Source organism: Coregonus lavaretus (genome assembly GCF_964263955.1).
Source record: "Coregonus lavaretus genome assembly, chromosome: 11".
Lineage (NCBI taxonomy): Eukaryota > Metazoa > Chordata > Actinopteri > Salmoniformes > Salmonidae > Coregonus > Coregonus lavaretus.
This window is the reverse complement of record NC_139998.1, coordinates 28,112,843-28,133,828: the sequence shown is the minus strand read 5'-3', so window position 1 is coordinate 28,133,828 and position 20,986 is coordinate 28,112,843. Positions and strand designations below refer to the sequence as shown.

The 20,986-nt window shown below is 44.0% G+C and overlaps 1 protein-coding gene across 1 annotated transcript in view; it reads left to right on the top strand.

Annotated features, from left to right (window-relative positions):
* The window catches only part of LOC311137793 (voltage-dependent calcium channel subunit alpha-2/delta-1-like), a 126,798-nt gene that overhangs the window by 94,022 nt on the left and 11,790 nt on the right, over positions 1-20,986 (top strand). Inside the window, 13 exon segments of the mRNA XM_084172380.1 lie at positions 1,662-1,722; positions 2,037-2,131; positions 2,740-2,821; positions 5,010-5,072; positions 9,931-10,034; positions 10,631-10,717; positions 10,895-10,962; positions 11,072-11,110; positions 11,210-11,281; positions 14,882-15,034; positions 15,217-15,269; positions 15,345-15,400; positions 17,192-17,309. Of these exon segments, the coding sequence (XP_084028506.1) occupies positions 1,662-1,722; positions 2,037-2,131; positions 2,740-2,821; positions 5,010-5,072; positions 9,931-10,034; positions 10,631-10,717; positions 10,895-10,962; positions 11,072-11,110; positions 11,210-11,281; positions 14,882-15,034; positions 15,217-15,269; positions 15,345-15,400; positions 17,192-17,309 (1,051 nt within the window).

The following is a 20,986-nucleotide window of genomic DNA, read 5'->3' as shown; positions in this document are numbered from 1 at the left end:
TGAGAAGGTGACAACAGTTGGTGCGATTATTAGCAAATGGAAGAAACACAAAAGAACTGTCAATCTCCCTCGGCCTGGGGCTCCATGCAAGATCTCACCTCGTGGAGTTGCAATGATCATGAGAACGGTGAGGAATCAGCCCAGAACTACACGGGAGGATCTTGTCAATGATCTCAAGGCAGCTGGGACCATAGTCACCAAGAAAACAATTGAAGGACTGAAATCCTGCAGCGCCCGCAAGGTCCCCCTGCTCAAGAAAGCACATATACAGGGCCGTCTGAAGTTTGCCAATGAACATCTGAATGATTCAGAGGAGAACTGGGTGAAAGTGTTGTGGTCAGATGAGACCAAAATCGAGCTCTTTGGCATCAACTCAACTCGCCGTGTTTGGAGGAGGAGGAATGCTGCCTATGACCTCAAGAACCCCATCCCCACCGTCAAACATGGAGGTGGAAACATTATGTTTTGGGGGTGTTTTTCTGCTAAGGGGAAAGGACAACTTCACCGCATCAAAGGGACAATGGACGGGGCCATGTACCGTCAATTCTTGTGTGAGAACCTCCTTCCCTCAGCCAGGGCATTGAAAATGGGTCGTGGATGAGTATTCCAGCATGACAATGACCCAAAACACACGGCCAAGGCAACAAAGGAGTGGCTCAAGAAGAAGCACATTAAGGTCCTGGAGTGGCCTAGCAAGTCTCCAGACCTTAATCCCATAGAAAATCGTCAGCATCGAAACTTTAATGACTTGGAGAAGATCTGCAAAGAGGAGTGGAAGAAAATCCCTCCTGAGATGTGTGCAAATCTGGTGGCCAACTACAAGAAAAGTCTCACCTCTGTGATTGCCAACAAGGGTTTTGCCACCAAGTACTAAGTAATGTTTTGCAGAGGGGTCAAATACTTATTTCCCTCATTAAAATGTAAATACATTTATAACATTTTTGACATGCATTTTTCTGGATTTTTTTGTAGTTATTCTGTCTCTCACTGTTCAAATAAACCTACCATTAAAATTATAGACTGACGTTTGCTCACTGTATGTACAGTACATAGCTACCTCACTTACCTTGCACCCGTTCACATCGAACCAGTACTGGTACTCCCTGTATATAGCCATGTCATTTTCTGCTCCCTATATATATCCATGTGTTTTTTACTCTTTGTTTTTATTCGTTATTCACTGTGTATGTATTCGTTGTGTCACTATTTAAACATTTAATTCAATTTTGTATCTTATCTTTAACTTTGTATTGTTGGAAAAGGACCCATAAGTAAGCATTTCACTATTAGTCTACACCTGTTGTCTACGAAGCATGTGACAAATATCATTTGATTTGATTTGATTTGATGAACCAGTGTCAGTGGGTTGTCAGTGAGTTTAAGGATAGTCCTATTCTAGATAAGGCCTGACAGTGAGAGTCAGCAAAGTGTACTGTCCTAACAGCCGTGAAAAATCATGCTGACAGACTAGTGGCAATACCAAGCTTAAAAGATGGATAGGAGTTTAGCTCCATAATCACTGTCTCTCTGTCTTGTTTCACTCATTCATCTTTTTTTCAGTTCTCTCTTTTCATAATGATCAGTCTTATGTACTGTATAGGCCATGAATCCTCTTCCACAGTGTGTGTAAGGTTCTAAAGATGTCTCTCTATTCTCTTCAGCTATGGACACTCTGCAGGTGGAGAGGTTTGATGAGTTGGGCCACACCTTCATTGCCCCCAGGTGAGTGGCTAAAGCAGCATATATGAATCTCCTCCACCTCAGATCATATAGAACCATTGTTACTCCTGTAGTGTACTTACAGCCAGGAGTAGCTAGTTATTCCACAGCTTATGCCAGCATTGAGGAGCGCTGAGTAGCATTGAGGACCAGTATGAAAAAAAAAAATGTATGCACTCATGCTCTGGATAAGAGCGTCTGCTAAATGACTAAAATGTAAATTTTAGTTATTAAAGGGGTTGAGTATGATGTTGTGCAGATGTTGAGTTATGTTTGAGACCACTGTAATATATCTAATGTATGTCATATTTAAATAGGGAGTACTGCAAAGGCCTGAAGGACAATGACAACAACACCCAGTTCCTCCTGGACTTCAACCAGCTCATCGATAGGAACACACTGGAAGAGCCATGTAAGTTACCATGCCTGTCCCACACACGCACGCACACAAACACGCACACACACACACACACACACACACACAGATGGAATTCCTCTGCCTGTTTTGTTCGATAGACAGTCAAGGTCAAAGAAAGAGTAGCTTTAGATCAATACAGTCATTACTCGGCAGTACACCCACTCAAGAGGGAGTGGTTAGTGGGGTGAGTCAGGACGGTTTCCTGCCACTGTGATATCATGGTGTTCCATAGCCCTGTGAAGGTCAGAGAGAACCATTAGACATTTGATTAGTCTGGTCTGGCCAGGTTGGCATCAGCCTGATCGAATGAGGTATAGGCGTTTGATTAGTCTAGTCTGGCCAGGGGGTGATATCATCCTGATCGACTAAACTTCCTAGAACTTGATGTTGTTAAGCTTCTGTGTGACTCAGAACCGCTATAGTGGTCATCATCTAATGGGTATCAGCTACTGTAGATCCTATCATCTTCCTCATCGTCAGCTAATGAATCTCAATGTCCTCTGTGTTGTCTAAGCAAGGTCAAGCTATCTTCTCCTATGTGTCATCCTTGGCATGGGGTATACTATGGAAGGTAACTTCAGTAACAATGTCTTCCTCTCTAGGTAATGTGACTCTGGTCAGTAGGCTGCTGTTGGACGCTGGGTTGACGGCTGATCTGGTCAAACTGTGGAAGGAGCAGACATTGTGAGTGACTCACACACACACTTCCCGTCATCACTGCATTGTGTTACAGACATCATGTAAACATTGAGAGTCAGTTAAGTGAGTCATATACAGTGAGGGAAAAAAGTATTTGATCCCCTGCTGATTTTGTACGTTTGCCCACTGACAAAGACATGATCAGTCTATAATTTTAATGGTAGGTTTATTTGAACAGTGAGAGACAGAATAACAACAACAAAATCCAGAAAAATGCATGTAAAAAATGTTATGAATTGATTTGCATTTTAATGAGGGAAATAAGTATTTGACCCCTCTGCAAAACATTACTTAGTACTTGGTGGCAAAACCCTTCTTGGCAATCACAGAGGTCAGACGTTTCTTGTAGTTGGCCACCAGGTTTGCACACATCTCAGGAGGGATTTTGTTCCACTCCTCTTTGCAGATCTTCTCCAAGTTGTTAAGGTTTCGAGGCTGACGTTTGGCAACTCGAACCTTCAGCTCCCTCCACAGATTTTCTATGAGATTAAGGTCTGGAGACTAGCCAGCCCACTCCAGGACCTTAATATGCTTCTTCTTGAGCCACTCCTTTGTTGCCTTGGCCGTGTGTTTTGGGTCATTGTCATGCTGGAATATCCATCCACGACCCATTTTCAATGCCCTGGCTGAGGGAAGGAGGTTCTCACCCAAGATTTGACGGTACATAGCCCCGTCCATTGTCCCTTTGATGCAGTGAAGTTGTCCTGTCCCCTTAACAGAAAAACACCCCCAAAGCATAATGTTTCCACCTCCATGTTTGATGGTGGGGATGGTGTTCTTGTGGTCATAGGCAGCATTCCTCCTCCTCCAAACACGGAGAGTTGAGTTGATGCCAAAGAGCTCGATTTTGTTCTCATCTGACCACAACACTTTCACCCAGTTCTCCTCTGAATTATTCAGATGTTCATTGGCAAACTTCAGACGGGCATGTATATGTGCTTTCTTGAGCAGGGGGACCTTGCGGGCGCTGCAGGATTTCAGTCCTTCAAGGCATAGTGTGTTACCAATTGTTTTCTTGGTGACTATGGTCCCAGCTGCCTTGAGATCATTGACAAGATCCTCCCGTGTAGTTCTGGGCTGATTCCTCACCATTCTCATGATCATTGCAACTCCACGAGGTGAGATCCTGCATGGAGCCCCAGGCCGAGGGAGATTGACAGTTATTTTGTGTTGCTTCCATTTGCGAATAATCGCACCAACTGTTGTCACCTTCTCACCAAGCTGCTTGGCGATGGTCTTGTAGCCCATTCCAGCCTTGTGTACGTCTACAATCTTGTCCCTGACATCCTTGGAGAGCTCTTTGATATTGGTCATGGTGGAGTGTTTGGAATCTGATTGATTGCTTCTGTGGACAGGTATCTTTTATACAGGTAACAAGCTGAGATTAGGAGCACTCCCTTTAAGATTGTGCTCCTACTCTCAGCTCGTTACCTGTATAAAAGACACCTGGGAGCCAGAAATCTTTCTGATTGAGAGGGGGTCAAATACTTATTTCCCTCATTAAAATGCAAATCAATTTATAACATTTTTGACATGCGTTTTTCTGGATCTTTTTGTTGTTATTCTGTCTCTCACTGTTCAAATAAATCTACCATTAAAATTATAGACCGATCATTTCTTTGTCAGTGGGCAAACGTACAAAATCAGCATGATATCAAATACTTTTTTCCCTCACTGTAGACAGTCAGGCTATTTCCTGTTTTATTGATGTCTTACTGAGGAAACACCAAGCAGCTAATACTGCTACATTCTAATGTATAGGTCTGTTGCTGTGAGAGTCTTGGCCTTGTTTTGCCAATAAAACATGGTGAAAGAAAGACACAGGACCAGACATGCCAAGCCATGCCAAGACTTAGTATGTTCTGAAGACACCACAGTAATATATCAACATGCATTCATTATACCATACACACACGTTTGTCCATTATAATCCACACAAGCTCAAACAAACAAAATTAATTTACTGAACAAAGAACTCTATTCAGAATTATGACATCAAGAGAAGTGACTCTCCGGAAATATAAAAAAAAGGTTCTGGACGCAGTGGAACAGAAAGAACTCACACACACACACTGGAATATTCAGTTCATGCCTCTTTCTGATTTGTCTCGATGGTCCCTTAGCCTCTGTTGTTGAACTGTGATTCGTTTCTGTGTTTTCTTTCGGTTCCCAGGGACGGGGTCCTGGCCAGATTTGTAGCCACTGACGGAGGGATCACTAGAGTCTATCCCAGAAGGTACGCTAAGATTTCTCCTTCTCAGTCATACACTATTAGTTAGTTAGCCTCATGCTCCTATACTATACTGTATGTGCCTTGGCCAACTCTTATTGTATAAAGCCATGAAAACGAATAAATACAGATGTGACCGACCGGCTCGAGAGCAAAATTAGAAAATTGTGTTTTTTACATTGGATAAAAGTAGCGACTCAGAGCTAGAAAATTGTATATCATACACTACAGTTGAGGAACGATGGAAAAGTAATTCTGCTTTGAAAGTTGATAAACTTGTGAGAAACACTTTTGAGAAAATGGCCCTAGAATGTTTTGGTACACCTACTGGAGAGCTCCTCTTTGTCTACACCTGTGACGAGTACTGAGGATACGAAGAGGCAGGACGCATACGCAGGAATTAACAAGGTCAAGGTTTATTCAAACAATGACAAAGAGAATTAACAAAGAGAGAGAGTACATGACACGAAGCAAAAACAATTACACACAACATATTACAGAACAGTCCAGGGATAAATAGGGGTGGTGATAAGATGATGAGATGCAGGTGCACTGGAGGTGATTGGGGTGCGTTGGGTTTCCATTCCAGTCTTGCCGAGGTGGTACGCTCAGACCGGTGGCTCAGTAGACCGGCGAATCAGAGCGCCGGAGGGGAGCAACGGGAGGAGACATGACAGTACCCCCCCCCCCCCGGATGTGCGGCTCCAGCCGCTGGACGTTGCCAGCCAGGAGGACGACCCCGAGGACGAGGAGCGGGCCGGTCAGGGCGGCGACGGTGGAAGTACCGAATTAGATTGGGGTCCAGAACGTCCCCAGCCGGAACCCAGCTCCTCTCCTCAGGACCATACCCCTCCAGTCCACCAGGTAATAGAGCCGTCCCCCACGGAACCTGGAGGCCAGCAGGTCCCTCACCGCATACGCCGGACTCCCGTCAATATCCAGGGGTGGAGGAGGCGTACCCCGAGGGACGGCATCCGCCAGAGGACCAGGAACCACCAGCCTGAGGAGAGACACATGAAAAGTGGGTGAGACACGGTAGTGAGGGGGAAGGAGCAGCCGGTATGATACCTCATTTATCTGCCGGAGGACCTTAAACGGCCCCACAAACCGGTGGCTCAGTTTCTTGCAGGGCAGGCGGAGAGGGATGTTCTTTGTGGACAGCCAGGCATGATCCCCAGGCTGGAATACAGGGGCCTCACTGAGGTGGTGGTCGGCTTGGTCCTTCTGCCGACGAATAGCTCTCTGGAGATGGACATGGGTGGCGTTTCAGACCTGTCCAGCCCTGTGGAACCACTCGTCGACAGCGGGCGCATCGGTCTGGCTGGGTGTACAAGGGGCCAGGGAAGATAAGGAATAACCAGTAACCGTTATGGGAACTAAAAACAATGGTTTTGTGATAGGAGATGACGTCACACTCACGGAGCGACGACGGGGTCATACCGCCTACATAGGGAGCCGCCAGGAGATCTGTGTGCCACGGCGGGGTAGGGGGTGCTGCCCACCTCCATGGGTGAGGACTCGGAATCAGGGCGGCTTCCATAGCTTAGATGGGGTGAGCATTGAAGCTCTGGGAGGTGTTGGGAACGCTGTCTCTCTCGCAACAATTCGTCAAGACGGATGGACGTGGTGATAAGGGTATCAAGGTCCATCTCATCGTCCCGACATGCGAGTTCCGTCTTAATGTCCTCCCGTAAGCCTCTCCTGAAGGCTGTGCAGAGAGCACGCTCATTCCAGCCGGAAGACGCCGCCACTGTGCGAAAGCTCAGAGTGTACTCGGACGCGGGCCCCTCTCCCTGTTGTAGATGGAGGAGATGCTCACCCCCGTCCTTTCCCTCCATGGGATGATCAAACACCGCCCTGAACCGAGCGAGGAAGGTGGGGTAGGGTAGTGCCACTGCCTCCTCTCCTTCCCAGACTGCCGTGGCCCAATCCAGCGCCTTCCCCTTAAAAAGCAAAATCACCAGCGCTATCCTGGCTTGGTCAGATGGATATGCCCCAGGCTGATGCGCCAGATAAAGTGACAGTTGTAGCAGGAAGCCTCTACATTTAGTAGTTTTACCGTCAAAGCACTCCGGTAGGGTGAGGGTTCCCGCAGAAGTGGGTGATAGCCCGAGGACAGATGGATTGGAGGCACTCTCCGCTCCCTGAGGTAGAACCAGAGTGCTGGGCAGATTATGCAGAGTTTGGAGTACTTCCTGCATGGCGACGTTCAACTGGGCAAGCTGATGCTGGTGCTGGTCGAGGGACTGGGAACCTCCTGCTGCATCCATTTTCGTTTGGTGTGTGATTCTTTGACGAATACTGAGGATACCTTGAGGGAGGATGCAGACGCAGGAATTAACAAGGTCAAGGTTTACTCAAACAATGACAAAGAGAATTAACAAAGAGAGAGTACATGACACGAAGCAAAAACAATTACACACAACATATTACAGAACAGTCCAGGGCTAAATAGGGGTGGTGATGAGATGATGAGATGCAAGTGCGCTGGAGGTGTTTAGGGTGCGTTGGGTTTCCATTCCAGTGTTGCCGAGGTGGTGCGCTCAGACCGGTGGCTCAGTAGACCAGCGAATCAGAGCGCCAGAGGGGAGCAACGGGACGAGACGTGACAACACCCATTCAACATCGTTCACACCCTCTTAAGCCTTAGCCCCACCATCTCTTTAAGGATTCACATGTGAGGCCATGTGCTAAACACAATGAGTACGGTAGTGTACTAATTAACCAAAGATTTCAAGACTAAAGTCTGGTATATACTACGTTTATCGACATGTCTGTAGACAGTTGTCGCAGTGACATCATGAACATTCTATTGTCATCCGACATCCAATTTGTCATTGTCGTTATGAAAAAGTATAAACACAAAAACAACAGGCTGTATAAAATAGCATAACTGGTGTATTTTAACACAAATAAACCCATCCGTTTAAACATCTATTTAGTATATGTCAATCTAGCAAACTAAAAGCAACTTTCTAAACAATGTTTTGGTTAGTTTCTAGCTTGTTAGCTAGCTAGCTAACGTTAAGTTAGCTGGCTGGCCAGTTCAAATAATGACCATATCAGAGTATGACGAAATAAAAGCACAACATTTTACCGGAGAATTTTAGAACTTGGACACTGTCTCATTGGCCTAATGTTATATCCTAATTTGGCTTTAGTGCAGTTTATGTTGTTCAACACATTACTGTCTCTGGTAAACACACGCTATATCAAATAACATCGAAATGTATTTGTCACATGCACAGGTTACAGAAGGTGTAAATGGTAAAGAGAAATGGTTACTTGCATAGTGGAGTCTTTTGTTTAGACATGTAGCTAGCTAGCTAGCTAGCTAAACAATGAACCAAAATCCCAACTCATAACATTACTAGCCTGCATGAATCTGCAGGTAGCTAACCAACTAGGTTCAATGTTAGCTAGTTAGCTAGCTAGCTAACATTAGGCTATAGATAGTAATGCAAATGGATATGAGATACAAATAATATTACTACACAGATGATACATGTACTGTAATGTTAGCTAGCGAGCCAGCCAGCTAACATTAGCTAGCTAGCTAACAGTACACTTTAACTTGCAATAAAAATGACTTTCTGACAAAATTATAATATTTGAAAATATAGCTAGCTAAACTCTCTCACCTGTATACCTAGATGAACGCTTCTCCCTCTCTGTCACGGATGCCATGGTTGCCCTTAGTTTGAAGATGTAATCCGGAGACAGGTGTTTTATACAACAGTCTTCCGTGTGTTCTGTTTTCAACTCCCTCCGCATATTTGCAATCAAACGCCAGATTGTTCTCCAGCTCCTTAGCTATCATACTCTGCTTCCACCAGGCACTCCACTGATTTCAAAACTCGGTCCTTCAGAAAGTGGAGAGCAACACTTTTGCAGTTCTTCGTGATATATTTTTAAAAAAGCTGCGTTAGAAAGGATGACCTACACGTACTGAGCAGCTCATGTTATAGACAGAAGCGTGCTACATGGCAGACCAATGCGAACGCATCTCTCGACCAGCCCATCCATTATCTCAGCCAATCATGGCTAGCGGGAAGGTTCCTGTCTTTATCCATGGCTAAACCAACTAGGCTCGTAAATTAACCATTTTATTTGTATTTAAAGATGGCATACAAGTTTGTTATTAAGTCACATGAAAGTTCACATGTTCCAGAAGGCAATTCTGCCAAAAAAAACACATTTTGATAAAGAAATCTATGTTTACGTTTCAAATGCCTCTCCTGTGAAGTAGTGACGCACGACATACGCCTAGTTTCCTGAAACTAGTCACAGATAGGAGTTGGCTAGAGCACAAAGCCATTTTAAAGGGTATAGTGTTTTGGCTTGAATATGGTGGATATGATACTGTTTTACTCCCCAACTTGTTCTGCTGGCTCTCTTCACATTGCAGGGATAGTTAGTCCTCCTAAATCAACAGAACATGATTCCCATCCACACAGACACTGGAGACATACTCAGTACATATGGACTCTTTCTATCTCTCCCTCTCTCCCTAACTCCCTCCCTCTCTCTCTCTCTCTCGCTCTCTCTCTCTCTCTCTCTCTCTCTCTCTCTCTCTCTCTCTCTCTCTCTCTCTCTCTCTCTCTCTCTCTCTCTCTCTCTCTCTCTCTCTCTCTCTCTCTCTCTCTCTCTCTCTCTCTCTCTCTGCCTTGGTTGTTAAAGTACAACAGTTAATCATATAAAACATACAGATTTTCTTCTTTATCTCTGGGCCAATTCCATGCAATTTTTCCTGTGCTTTGGGTGTGACTGTTATATTTATCAAAGTTTGACCTCACATTTGAGTAAAATCTTTCAGACATCTGTATCTTAAAAATGTCTGTATGTGTGCACGTGCGTGTTTCAGTGCTGGGGAGGAGTGGACAGAGAATGCAGAGACCTATGACTCAAGTTTCTACAAGAGGACTCTGGATAACGACATCTATATTTTCACTGCTCCATACTTCAACAGTATGTTAACACACACCGAAACACACACGTGCAAGCACACACACACCCTCTCTTCAGTGTGGTCTGCCAGCAAATCCCTCTCTTAGGATGGACGGCCTGCTCTACTGGATAGGATAAGAGATGAGAGGCCTTCTAGTCCCCCTCTCTCTCTACTTCGTTTCTGTGCTGCTCACTCTCATCTCTCTATCCACCCCCCTCTTCTGTCCCTCCCCTTTCTTTTCCCTCGCTCCCCCTCTCTCTACTCACTATTTTAACGTAGTTCTTTATCTAACAATCTCTGCTACTTTCCACTCCCCCTCTCTATATGTCCCTGTGGTATAGCAACAATCTATATACCATATCTCAGAGTTAAAGCACTCTACTGCTATATGTGCTTCTACTGCACAGCCACAAACATATTATTACCATTTACCCAGTTAAATGAGACCAAACAAACAAAGATTATATATTTTATCATAATTGTTGTCATGAAACATGATTTTCACCAAATGGGTTTTTAAAGCCTCACACAATTAATGTCATTGTCATACAAGTGTCACTACATGTGAATGTGTTGACACTCTTCCCTCTGCTCTCCCTCCCTCTCCCTGCTGCAGAGAGCAGGAAGTCAGGCTATGAGTCAGGTATTCTGGTGAGCAAGGCTGTACACCTCAACATAGACAGAGTCAACCTCAAACCAGCGGGTGAGTGGATAATACTGTCCCCATCTCCTTAGCTGGGTGCTTAGTTGTTGCATTGGGTACTTCTGAATTAAAACTGACAGCCTGGAGAATTAGATGAAACATCCATAGCTCCTTCTGTAAAGGATTATTCAAAAATATGTTTCTGAATATCCTTTTTGTTGTTTCAATGTCCTGTAGTGGTGGGAGTGAAACTGAACGTCTCTGCCTGGATGAACAGCTTCATGAACGCCACCATGAAAGTCAACGTAAGAGAAACACTTTCTCTAGTTTAGGATTTCTTATTCACATCCCATTGTGTTTGCTAAACTTGTGACCATTCATACATGATGGTGTGTGTTTTGATGGCGTTTGCAGTGCAAGGATGAAATCTGTGGCTGTCTGAAGAATGATAAGGTACAATGGCCTATCTCACTTATGGAAAATCTTTAGAAATGTTGATAATGTTCTATACTGACTGATGTTCTCTTTCTATCTGTCTCTCTCTCTCTGCAGCATGTTGACTGTGTCATCCTGGATGATGGAGGCTTCCTGCTGATGTCCAATCAGGATGAGTATATCACTCAGGTGAGTCTCTGTCAGCTAATCAGATTGCTCTGTCACAGACATGTACATTTGTCCTACCAGAGCAGGGTCAACATTCTTTCTTTCTGTCTGTCTGTCTGTCTGTCTGCCTGTCTGCCTGCCTGCCTGCCTGCCTGCCTGCCTGCCTGCCTGCCTGCCTGCCTGCCTGCCTGCCTGCCTGCCTGCCAGCCAGCCAGCCAGCCAGTCAGTCAGTCAGTCAGTCAGTCAGTCAGTCAGGTTTCCCGGACCTAGACTAAGCCTTGTCCTGGACTAAAAACATGGTCAATGGAGAGGATTAGGTTTAATTTGGGTCTGGGAAACTGGCCCTTATAAAATTTGTTGACCTGTGTTTTTAGCTAACTCCTCTGACAAGCCAGATAAGATTTTCTTGTCTGTTTCCACAGACATTTCCTTTGTGTCTCTAAAACTCATTAATACCAATGTCATATCATGTTTGGCATGACAACAAACACAACAGAGTCTTTAAAGCACAGATCTAAGCGATAATGGCTCCATAGCATCTACAGTATTCTGAAGTTAGTAGAACATACACCCATAGTCCCGAAGCCAAGACACTCCTTTTGGAATGAGAACTAAAAGGTTTTCATTGGTTTGGCTGGCCACCAGATCTCTTCTCCTGCTCCTCTCTCCATCCCTGCTTCATCTGATCTTTTTTCAAATGTATTTTATTGAACCTTTATTTAACAGGGAGTCATGCTGAGACCATGGTCTCTTTCGCAGATGAGCCCTGCATGAACACATCAATAAACAACAAGGACATTCTACATACAGTATCTACAGTATATTTACATCAATTACACAATACATGAAAAGCAAACACGAAAAGCAAAACACAATCAAATAAAACAAACACATTCTTCAGTACAAAGGCCCTCTAACATCCGCATGAATTGCCCTAGAGGCACCAACTTCATCAACTTTAAGGACTTTTGGAGATCCTTCCACATGAGAGGTAAAAAAAAAGTAAAAGCAGATTTACCTAAATTGACGGGATCTCCAGGGTTAGCCATCCCAGAGTCTGGGTCTGGTAACTTACACGTCTGAAGGTTAACAATGAGGTAAGGTATGGCAGAAGTTTATGCAAGAGGGCTTTATTGACAACAAAATGTGCAATGCATCGATCAACAGCAGGGTTGGGCAACTTTGATGGGTGTGGGGTCCACAAAAAAACAGAATTTATCATTGGGGGCCGCAGTGGCTCGCGGGTCTGCGTGCCCACATCCATACCCACACATGTAGTCAAAGCCGGCCCTAGCTTTTTGGGGACCCTAAGCGAAATATCGTTTCCCCCACCTTGCTATCAAACATTTTAGCGAAAACATTTTCTGCAACTCTATACATTTAGCCATGGGGCGTAGAGAACATTTACAAAAAAGGTTTGCTACAAATCTATACATTTTGCCATGGGGGTGAGTGAGAGAAGATTTATCAATTTTATAACTTATTTCATGCAATTCTACACATTTTGCCATAGAGGGTGGGGAGAAATCAATCCAGATGCCCAGATATTTATAAGCGGGGACATGATCAATGAGAGCACCATCCAAAGAATGTATGCATAAATGATCAGATACATTTTTATGTGATTTGGAATGTAACATATAGGTGAGTGGGATAAGTTGAGCCAAAGGGGTAAGATGAGTCCCTTGTTTCAGGAAACTAGGCATATGTCACGTGTCACTACTTCACATGAGAGGAATTTGAAGGTAAAGATGTATTTCTTTATCAAAATAAATTTTTTGGGGGCAAAAATGCCTTCTGGAACATGTGAACTTTCATGTACCTTAATAACAAATTGTATGCCATCTGTAAATATGAATACAATTGTTAAATTACGCACCTAGTTGGTTTAACCACAGAAAAAGACAGGAACCTTCCCGCTAGCCATGATTGGCTGAGATAATGGCTGGGCTGGGCATGCCGAGAGAAATATAAAAAACGGAAATATCACATTTACATAAGTATTCCGACCATTTACTCAGTACTTTGTTGAAGCACCTTTGGCAGTGATTATAGCCTAGAGTCTTCTGGGTATGACGCTACAAGCTTGGCACACCTGTATTTGGGGAGTTTCTCCCATTCTTCTCTGCAGATCCACTCAAGTTCTGTCAGGTTGGATGGGGAGCGTCGCTGCACAGCTATTTTCAGGTCTCTCCAGAGATGTCCGATTGGGTTCAAGTCCGGGCTCTGGCTGGGCCACTCAAGGACATTCAGAGACTTGTCCCGAAGCTACTCCTGCATTGTCTTGCCTGTGTGCTTAGGCTAGTTGTCCTGTTGGAAGGTGAACCTTCACCCCAGTCTGAGGTCCTGAGCACTCTGGAGCAGGTTTCACTTTGTCATTATGGGGTATTGTGTGTAGATTGATGAGGAAAACAAATAATTTAATCAATTGTAGAATAAGGCTGTAACGTTACAAAATGTGGAAAAGTGAAGGGGTCTGAATACTTTCCGAATGCACTGTAGGTAGGGGTAAAGTGACTAGGCAACAGGATAGATAATAGACAGTAGCAGCAGCATATGTGATGAGTGTGGAAGTGTGTGTGTTTGGCGAAATTGTGCCTGTGTGTACATGTTATGTGTGAGTGAGTGAGTGTGTGTGTGTGTGTGTGTGTATGTGTTGGAGTGTCAGTGTAAGTATGTGTGAGTGTGTGGGTAGAGTCTAGTGTGTGTGCATAGTCAAAAAGGGTTAGTGCAAAAAGGGTCAATGCAGATAGTCCGGGTAGCTATTTGGTTAACTATTTAGCAATCGTATGGCTTGGGGGTAGAAGCTGTTCAGGAGCAATTTGGTCCCAGACTTAACGCTCTGGTACCGTTTGCCATGCGGTAGCAGTGAGAACATTCTATGACTTGGGTGGCTGGTGTCTTTGACACATTTTTGGGCTGTCCTCTGACACCACCTGGTCTAGAGGTCCTGGATGGCAGTGAGTTCGACCACCAATGATGTACTGGGCCGTACGTACTACTCTCTGTAGCGCCTTGCGGTTGGAAGCATTTGCTATATCAAGTGGTGATGCAGCCAGTCAAGATGCTCTCAATGGTGCAGCTGTAGAAATATTTGAGGATCTGAGGGCCCATGCCAAATCTTTTCAGCCTCCTGTGGGGGAAGAGGCGTTGTCGTGCCCTCTTCATGACTGTGTTGGTGTGTTTGGACCATGATAGGTCCTTAGCGATGTGGACACAAAGGAACTTGAAGCTATCGACACGCTCCACTATAGCCCGGTCGATGTGAATGTGTTGCCTACCTTTACCACCTGGGGGAGGCCCGTCAGGAAGTCCAGGATCCAGTTGCAGAGGGAGGTGTTCAGTCCCAGGGACCTTAGCTTAGTGATGAGCTTGGAGGACACTATGGTGTTGAATGCTGAGCTGTAGTCTATGAACATCATTCTCACATAGGTGTTCATTTTGTCCAGGTGGGAAATGGTAGTGTGGAGTGCAATTGAGATTGTGTTATCTGTGGATTTGTTTGGGTGGTATGCGAATTGCAGTGGGTCCAGTGTTTCTGGGATGATGGTGTTGATGTGAGCCATGACCAGCCTTTCAAAGCGCACACATTGAACGCAGCTCTCTGTTCCCTGTACACAGATAGGTCAGTTCTTTGGGGAGGTGGACCCAGTCGTGATGATCAGTCTGGTCAACATGTCTCTGTATTCCTTCAACAAGACTTACGACTACCAGTCAGTCTGCGACCCTGAGAGAGACTGCAAGGCTGCTGCAGGGCCACGATCTGTCTACGTGGTGAGACACACACTCACAGCGCGCGCGCGCGCGCACACACACAGCACACACACACATTAATGCATTAATGCATGATCTTGCTTTGGTTACCTTTCATGCTATATATACTGTACTGTATGTGTATATTCTGTCCATATGTTATGAAGTGTGCACTCAGTGCTCTTCTCCTCTCCCCTCTCCAGCCCACTATAGCAGACATGTTGAGTATAGGCTGGTGGGCCTCCACTGCTGCCTGGTGAGTTAATGGACTGGGTAATTTAACTACTGTCGTCTGCTGTTTAGACCAACAATAATGTATTTGTCTCTGTAGGTTGATAATGCAGCAGCTCTTCTACAGTCTCATATTCCCCAGCTTCCTAGAGGCAGGTGAGTTGTAGAGGACAATATATTGGATGTAATTATGTGTTTCCAAAACAGTGAATTTGTAGTTATAATGGTACAAGATGTGCCTAAAATGGCTTTGTTGATTTAGAGAATATACAGTGCATTCGGAAAGAATTCAGACCCCTTCACTTTCTCCACATTTTGTTATGTTATAGCCTTAATCTAAAATGTATTAAAGAAAAAAATGTCCTCATCAATCTATACACAATACCCCATAATGACAAAGCAAACACAGGTTTTTAGAATTTTTTGCAAATGTATTACAAAAAAACTACGGAAATACCATATTTATATAGGTATTCAGACTGATTTGGAAAGGACCACACCTGTCAATATAAGGTGCCACAGTTGACAGTGCATGTCAGAGCAAAAACCAAGCCATGAGGTCAAAGGAAATGTCCGTAGAGCTCCGAGACAGCATTGTGTCGAGGCACAGATCTGGGGAAGGGTACGAAAAGTATCTGCAGCATTGAAGGTCCCCAAGAACACAGTGGCTTCCATCATTCTTAAGTGGAAGAAGTTTGGAACCATCAAGACTCTTGCTAGAGCTGGCAGCCCGGCCAAACTGAGCAATCGGTGGAGAAGGGCATTGAACCCGATGGTCACTCTGACAGAGCTCCAGAGTTCCTCTGTGTAGATGGGAGAACCTTCCAGAAGGACAACCATCTCTGCAGCACTCCACCAATCAGGCCTTCATGATAGAGTGGCCAGATGGAAGCCACTCCTCAGTAAAAGGCACATGACAGCCTGCTTGGAGTTTACCAAAAAGGCACCTAAAGGACTCAAGATTCTCTGGTCTGATGAAACCAAGATTGAACTCTCTAGCCTGAATGCCAAGCATCACATCTGGAGGAAACAAGGCATCACCTGGCCAATACCATCCCTACGGTGAAGCATGGTGGTGGCAGCATCATGCTGTGGGGATGTTTTTCAGCAGCAGGGACTGGGAGATTAGTCAGGATCGAGGGAAAGATGAACGGAGCAAAGTACAGAGAAATCCTTGATGAAAACCTGCTCCAGAGCACTCAGGACCTCAGACTGGGGCAAAGGTTCACCTTCTTACAGGACAACAACCCTAAGCACACAGCCAAGACAAGGCAGGAGTGGCTTCGGGACAAGTCTCTGAATGTCCTTGAGTGATCCAGCCAGAGCCCGGACTTGAACCCGATCTAACGTCTCTGGAGAGACCTGAAAATAGCTGTGCAGCGACGCTCCCCATCCAACCTGACAGAGCCTGAGAGGATCTGCAGAGAAGAATGAGAGAAACTCCCCAAATACAGGTGTGCCAAGCTTGTAGCGTCATACCTAAGATGACTCGAGGCTGTAATCGCTGCCAAAGGTGCTTCAACAAAGTACTGAGTAAAGGGTCTGAATACTTATGTAAATGTATATTTTTCAGTTAATTTTGCAAAAAAATCTAAAAGCCTGTTTTTGCTTTGTCATTATCGGGTATTGTGTGTAGATTGATGGGGGGGAAAACAATGTAATCCATTTTAGAATAAGGCTGCAACGTAACAACATGTGGAAAAAGTGAAGGGGTCTGAATACTTTCCGAATGCTCTGTATCCTTGGGCTTAGGACTATTTATTTGGAGGAGATGTAAGCACAGATGTGTTTGGTTTGCTTGTTTGTTTATTGTGTTTTTGGTTATGTAGTCTCTCTCTCTCTCTCTCTCTCTCTCTCTCTCTCTCTCTCTCTCTCTCTCTCTCTCTCTCTCTCTCTCTCTCTCTCTCTCTCTCTCTCTCTCTCTCTCTCTCTCTCTCGTGGACTCAGATGATGACATGTCTGCTAACATGTTTAAGGAGAGTTGTATCACAGAGCAGACTCAGTACTTCTTTGACAACGAAGAGAGATCCTACTCGGGAGTCCTCGACTGTGGAAACTGCTCCAGGTGTGTGTGTGTGTGTGTGTGTGTGTGTGTGTGTGTGTGTGTGTGTAAGTGATGTCGATTCCAATATCCTGACTCTTTCCTGGATAATAGCTTGCAGTGGGCAGTAATATTTGAAATGTGTATATACAGTATATATGATATTTTATACAACAGGTGTGTCTAATCCTGAATGCTGATTGGATAAAACCGCATTCCAGACAGTGTCTATTCCACAAGTTACCACCGGCTAAATCTATGACACTGAAATGCCTATTTACTCTGTTCCATCTGACTGCACAATCCACTATCTCATCAGCCCAGCCAGACAATTATATAAACTTGTTCTCCACTACAAAAAGCATCTAGACTTTATCTCACATTTCTTTTAGACTAACATTTAGTTTTCAACAGCGAAGATTTCTATAAACCTTGCTGTCTGTCTCTCCGAAATTTGCAACATTGTTTCAAAATTCAAATTCGATCTCCAGCTGTTGCATAGTAATGAACATGTCTGAAGTTGGAATGAGACAGACAGGCAGCTTTTATCAGCCAGTCGAAATCATGAATTAGTATAATTTGTAGGGATATATACAAACAAATATCAATAGAAAACAGGTCAAACGAAATGAAGTGCAGCTAGTTTGCAGTCTTTCAGTTTGAAGTGTTTGTGCTAGCTGTTTTGTTGGCTAGCTCTGAACAACAGTGTCCTGATAAGAGAGCAATTTTTTTTTGCCTGGTGAAATCGCGCATCATTAGCTCAATGTTATGGATGTATCCAAATAAATGTCACTAGAAAACATATTATGCAAATGAAGCTATTTGTTGTTATTCTGGCTGGACTGTTTGACGTGTCTGTAAGTTAGCCGTAGTTGGCTAGCAAGCAAGCAAGGAATGAGAACGTTGCCAGCCAGTTTGTCAATAGAACATTTAGAACGAATGACTGTTGGTAGAAATGCAGTGGGTACAGTGGGGAAAAAAATTATTTAGTCAGCCACCAATTGTGCAAGTTCTCCCACTTAAAAATATGAGAGAGGCCTGTAATTTTCATCATAGGTACACGTCAACTATGACAGACAAATTGAGAAAAAAAATCCAGAAAATCACATTGTAGGATTTTTTATGAATTTATTTGCAAATTATGGTGGAAAATAAGTATTTGGTCACCTACAAACAAGCAAGATTTCTGGCTCTCACAGACCTGTAACTTCTTCTTTAAGAGGCTCCTCTGTCCTCCACTCGTAACCTGTATTAATGGCACCTGTTTGAACTTGTTATCAGTATAAAAGACACCTGTCCACAACCTCAAACAGTCACACTCCAAACTCCACTATGGCCAAGACCAAAGAGCTGTCAAAGGACACCAGAAACTAAATTGTAGACCTGCACCAGGCTGGGAAGACTGAATCTGCAATAGGTAAGCAGCTTGGTTTGAATAAATCAACTGTGGGAGCAATTATTAGGAAATGGAAGACATACAAGACCACTGATAATCTCCCTCGATCTGGGGCTCCACGCAAGATCTCACCCCGTGGGGTCAAAATGATCACAAGAACGGTGAGCAAAAATCCCAGAACCACACGGGGGGACCTAGTGAATGACCTGCAGAGAGCTGGGACCAAAGTAACAAAGCCTACCATCAGTAACACACTACGCCGCCAGGGACTCAAATCCTGCAGTGCCAGACGTGTCCCCCTGCTTAAGCCAGTACATGTCCAGGCCCGTCTGAAGTTTGCTAGAGTACATTTGGATGATCCAGAAGAGGATTGGGAGAATGTCATATGGTCAGATGAAACCAAAATAGAACTTTTTGGTAAAAACTCAACTCGTCGTGTTTGGAGGACAAAGAATGCTGAGTTGCATCCAAAGAACACCATACCTACTGTGAAGCATGGGGGTGGAAACATCATGCATTGGGGCTGTTTTTCTGCAAACGGACCAGGACGACTGATCCGTGTAAAGGAAAGAATGAATGGGGCCATGTATCGTGAGATTTTGAGTGAAAACCTCCTTCCATCACCAAGGGCATTGAAGATGAAACGTGGCTGGGTCTTGCAGCATGACAATGATCCCAAACACACCGCCCGGGCAACGAAGGAGTGGCTTCGTAAGAAGCATTTCCAGGTCCTGGAATGGCCTAGCCAGTCTCCAGATCTCAACCCCATAGAAAATCTTTGGAGGGAGTTGAAAGTCCGTGTTGCCCAGCGACAGCCCCAAACATCACTGCTCTAGAGGAGATCTGCATGGAGGAATGGGCCAAAATACCAGCAACAGTGTGTGAAAACCTTGTGAAGACTTACAGAAAACGTTTGACCTGTGTCATTGCCAACAAAGGGTATATAACAAAGTATTGAGAAACTTTTGTTATTGACCAAATACTTATTTTCCACCATAATTTGCAAATAAATTCATTAAAAATCCTACAATGTGATTTTCTGTATTTTTTTGTCTCATTTTGTCTGTCATAGTTGACGTGTACCTATCATGAAAATTACAGGCCTCTCTCATCTTTTTAAGTGGGAGAACTTGCACAATTGGTAGCTGACTAAATACTTTTTTCCCCCATTGTATATGAGCCCCATGCGCCTGACTTTTTTCTCTTCAATATTAACAAGTAAAGACACTTAGATACAGAACAAAAATACTTAACGACTGGGTCGCATCTCTGGCAACGGAACTGATAGAACGAACGACCAGCCGGCTTGGGTAGTAACCCTAGATTGGTGTCGGGACTATATCTTGTGGATGGTATAGTATGAATAAATTCATAAAAATAACATTTTTAATGAAAATATGTAAATCATTATTTGAATGTGTTGGTAACACGTTGCATAAAAGTGATAATGCCCTCGAAGCCGGTGTTTGTAGGATATATTGGCATGGTTTGCCTAACAACACCCATGCCATTAAATCTTCCAAACACCAGCTCCTCTGGCATTATCACTTAAATAAATACCTCACATGGGATTTTTTAATTAATTTTTTGTCATTTAGCAGACGCTCTTATCCAGAGCGACTTACAGTTAGTGAGTGCATACATTTTTCATACTGGCCCCCCGTGGGAAACAAACCCACAACCCTGGCATTGCAAGCGCCATGCTCTACCAACTGAGCTACAGGGGACTTGTAATGAGACTAAGCAATTAGCCTATTAAAATGTTTATCTGACTCCATAAAGATAATTAAAATATACAAGCAAGCATTAGGCAATTAGTTGACGTTGACTAGCAAGAGTTGGTCTGAGAATTGTCTATATCAAAGGCAGATATTTAATGAACATTGTACAATGAATAGCATAAAGCTTAAGTTACAAAGCATTAACAAGCATAACAAGGCATTATTCTAAGCATGTAGATCCTAAGGTTAACTTACAGGACAAAGTATATCAACTGGCTTACCTGGTTAAATAAAGGTTAAATATAAAATAAAAAACAGGACAAAGCATGAACAAAGAGATGATTACTAGGCCAGAGGCCTAGAAGCCTAGGAAATGAGAACTGGTCATACAAAGGCATTTAATTTCATTTATAACATCTGAAGCTGTAACCTTTCTACCCAAAACCAACCACCATTGACCAATTAAATGATACCAAGTTTACAGTAACCTAAACACTCCCAGGCCCAATCTCCACAGGGTGTCACAGCATTTAAAGGCTTGTGTGGGGGATGAGACCAATGTAAATAAGACAGAATTCCTGAGA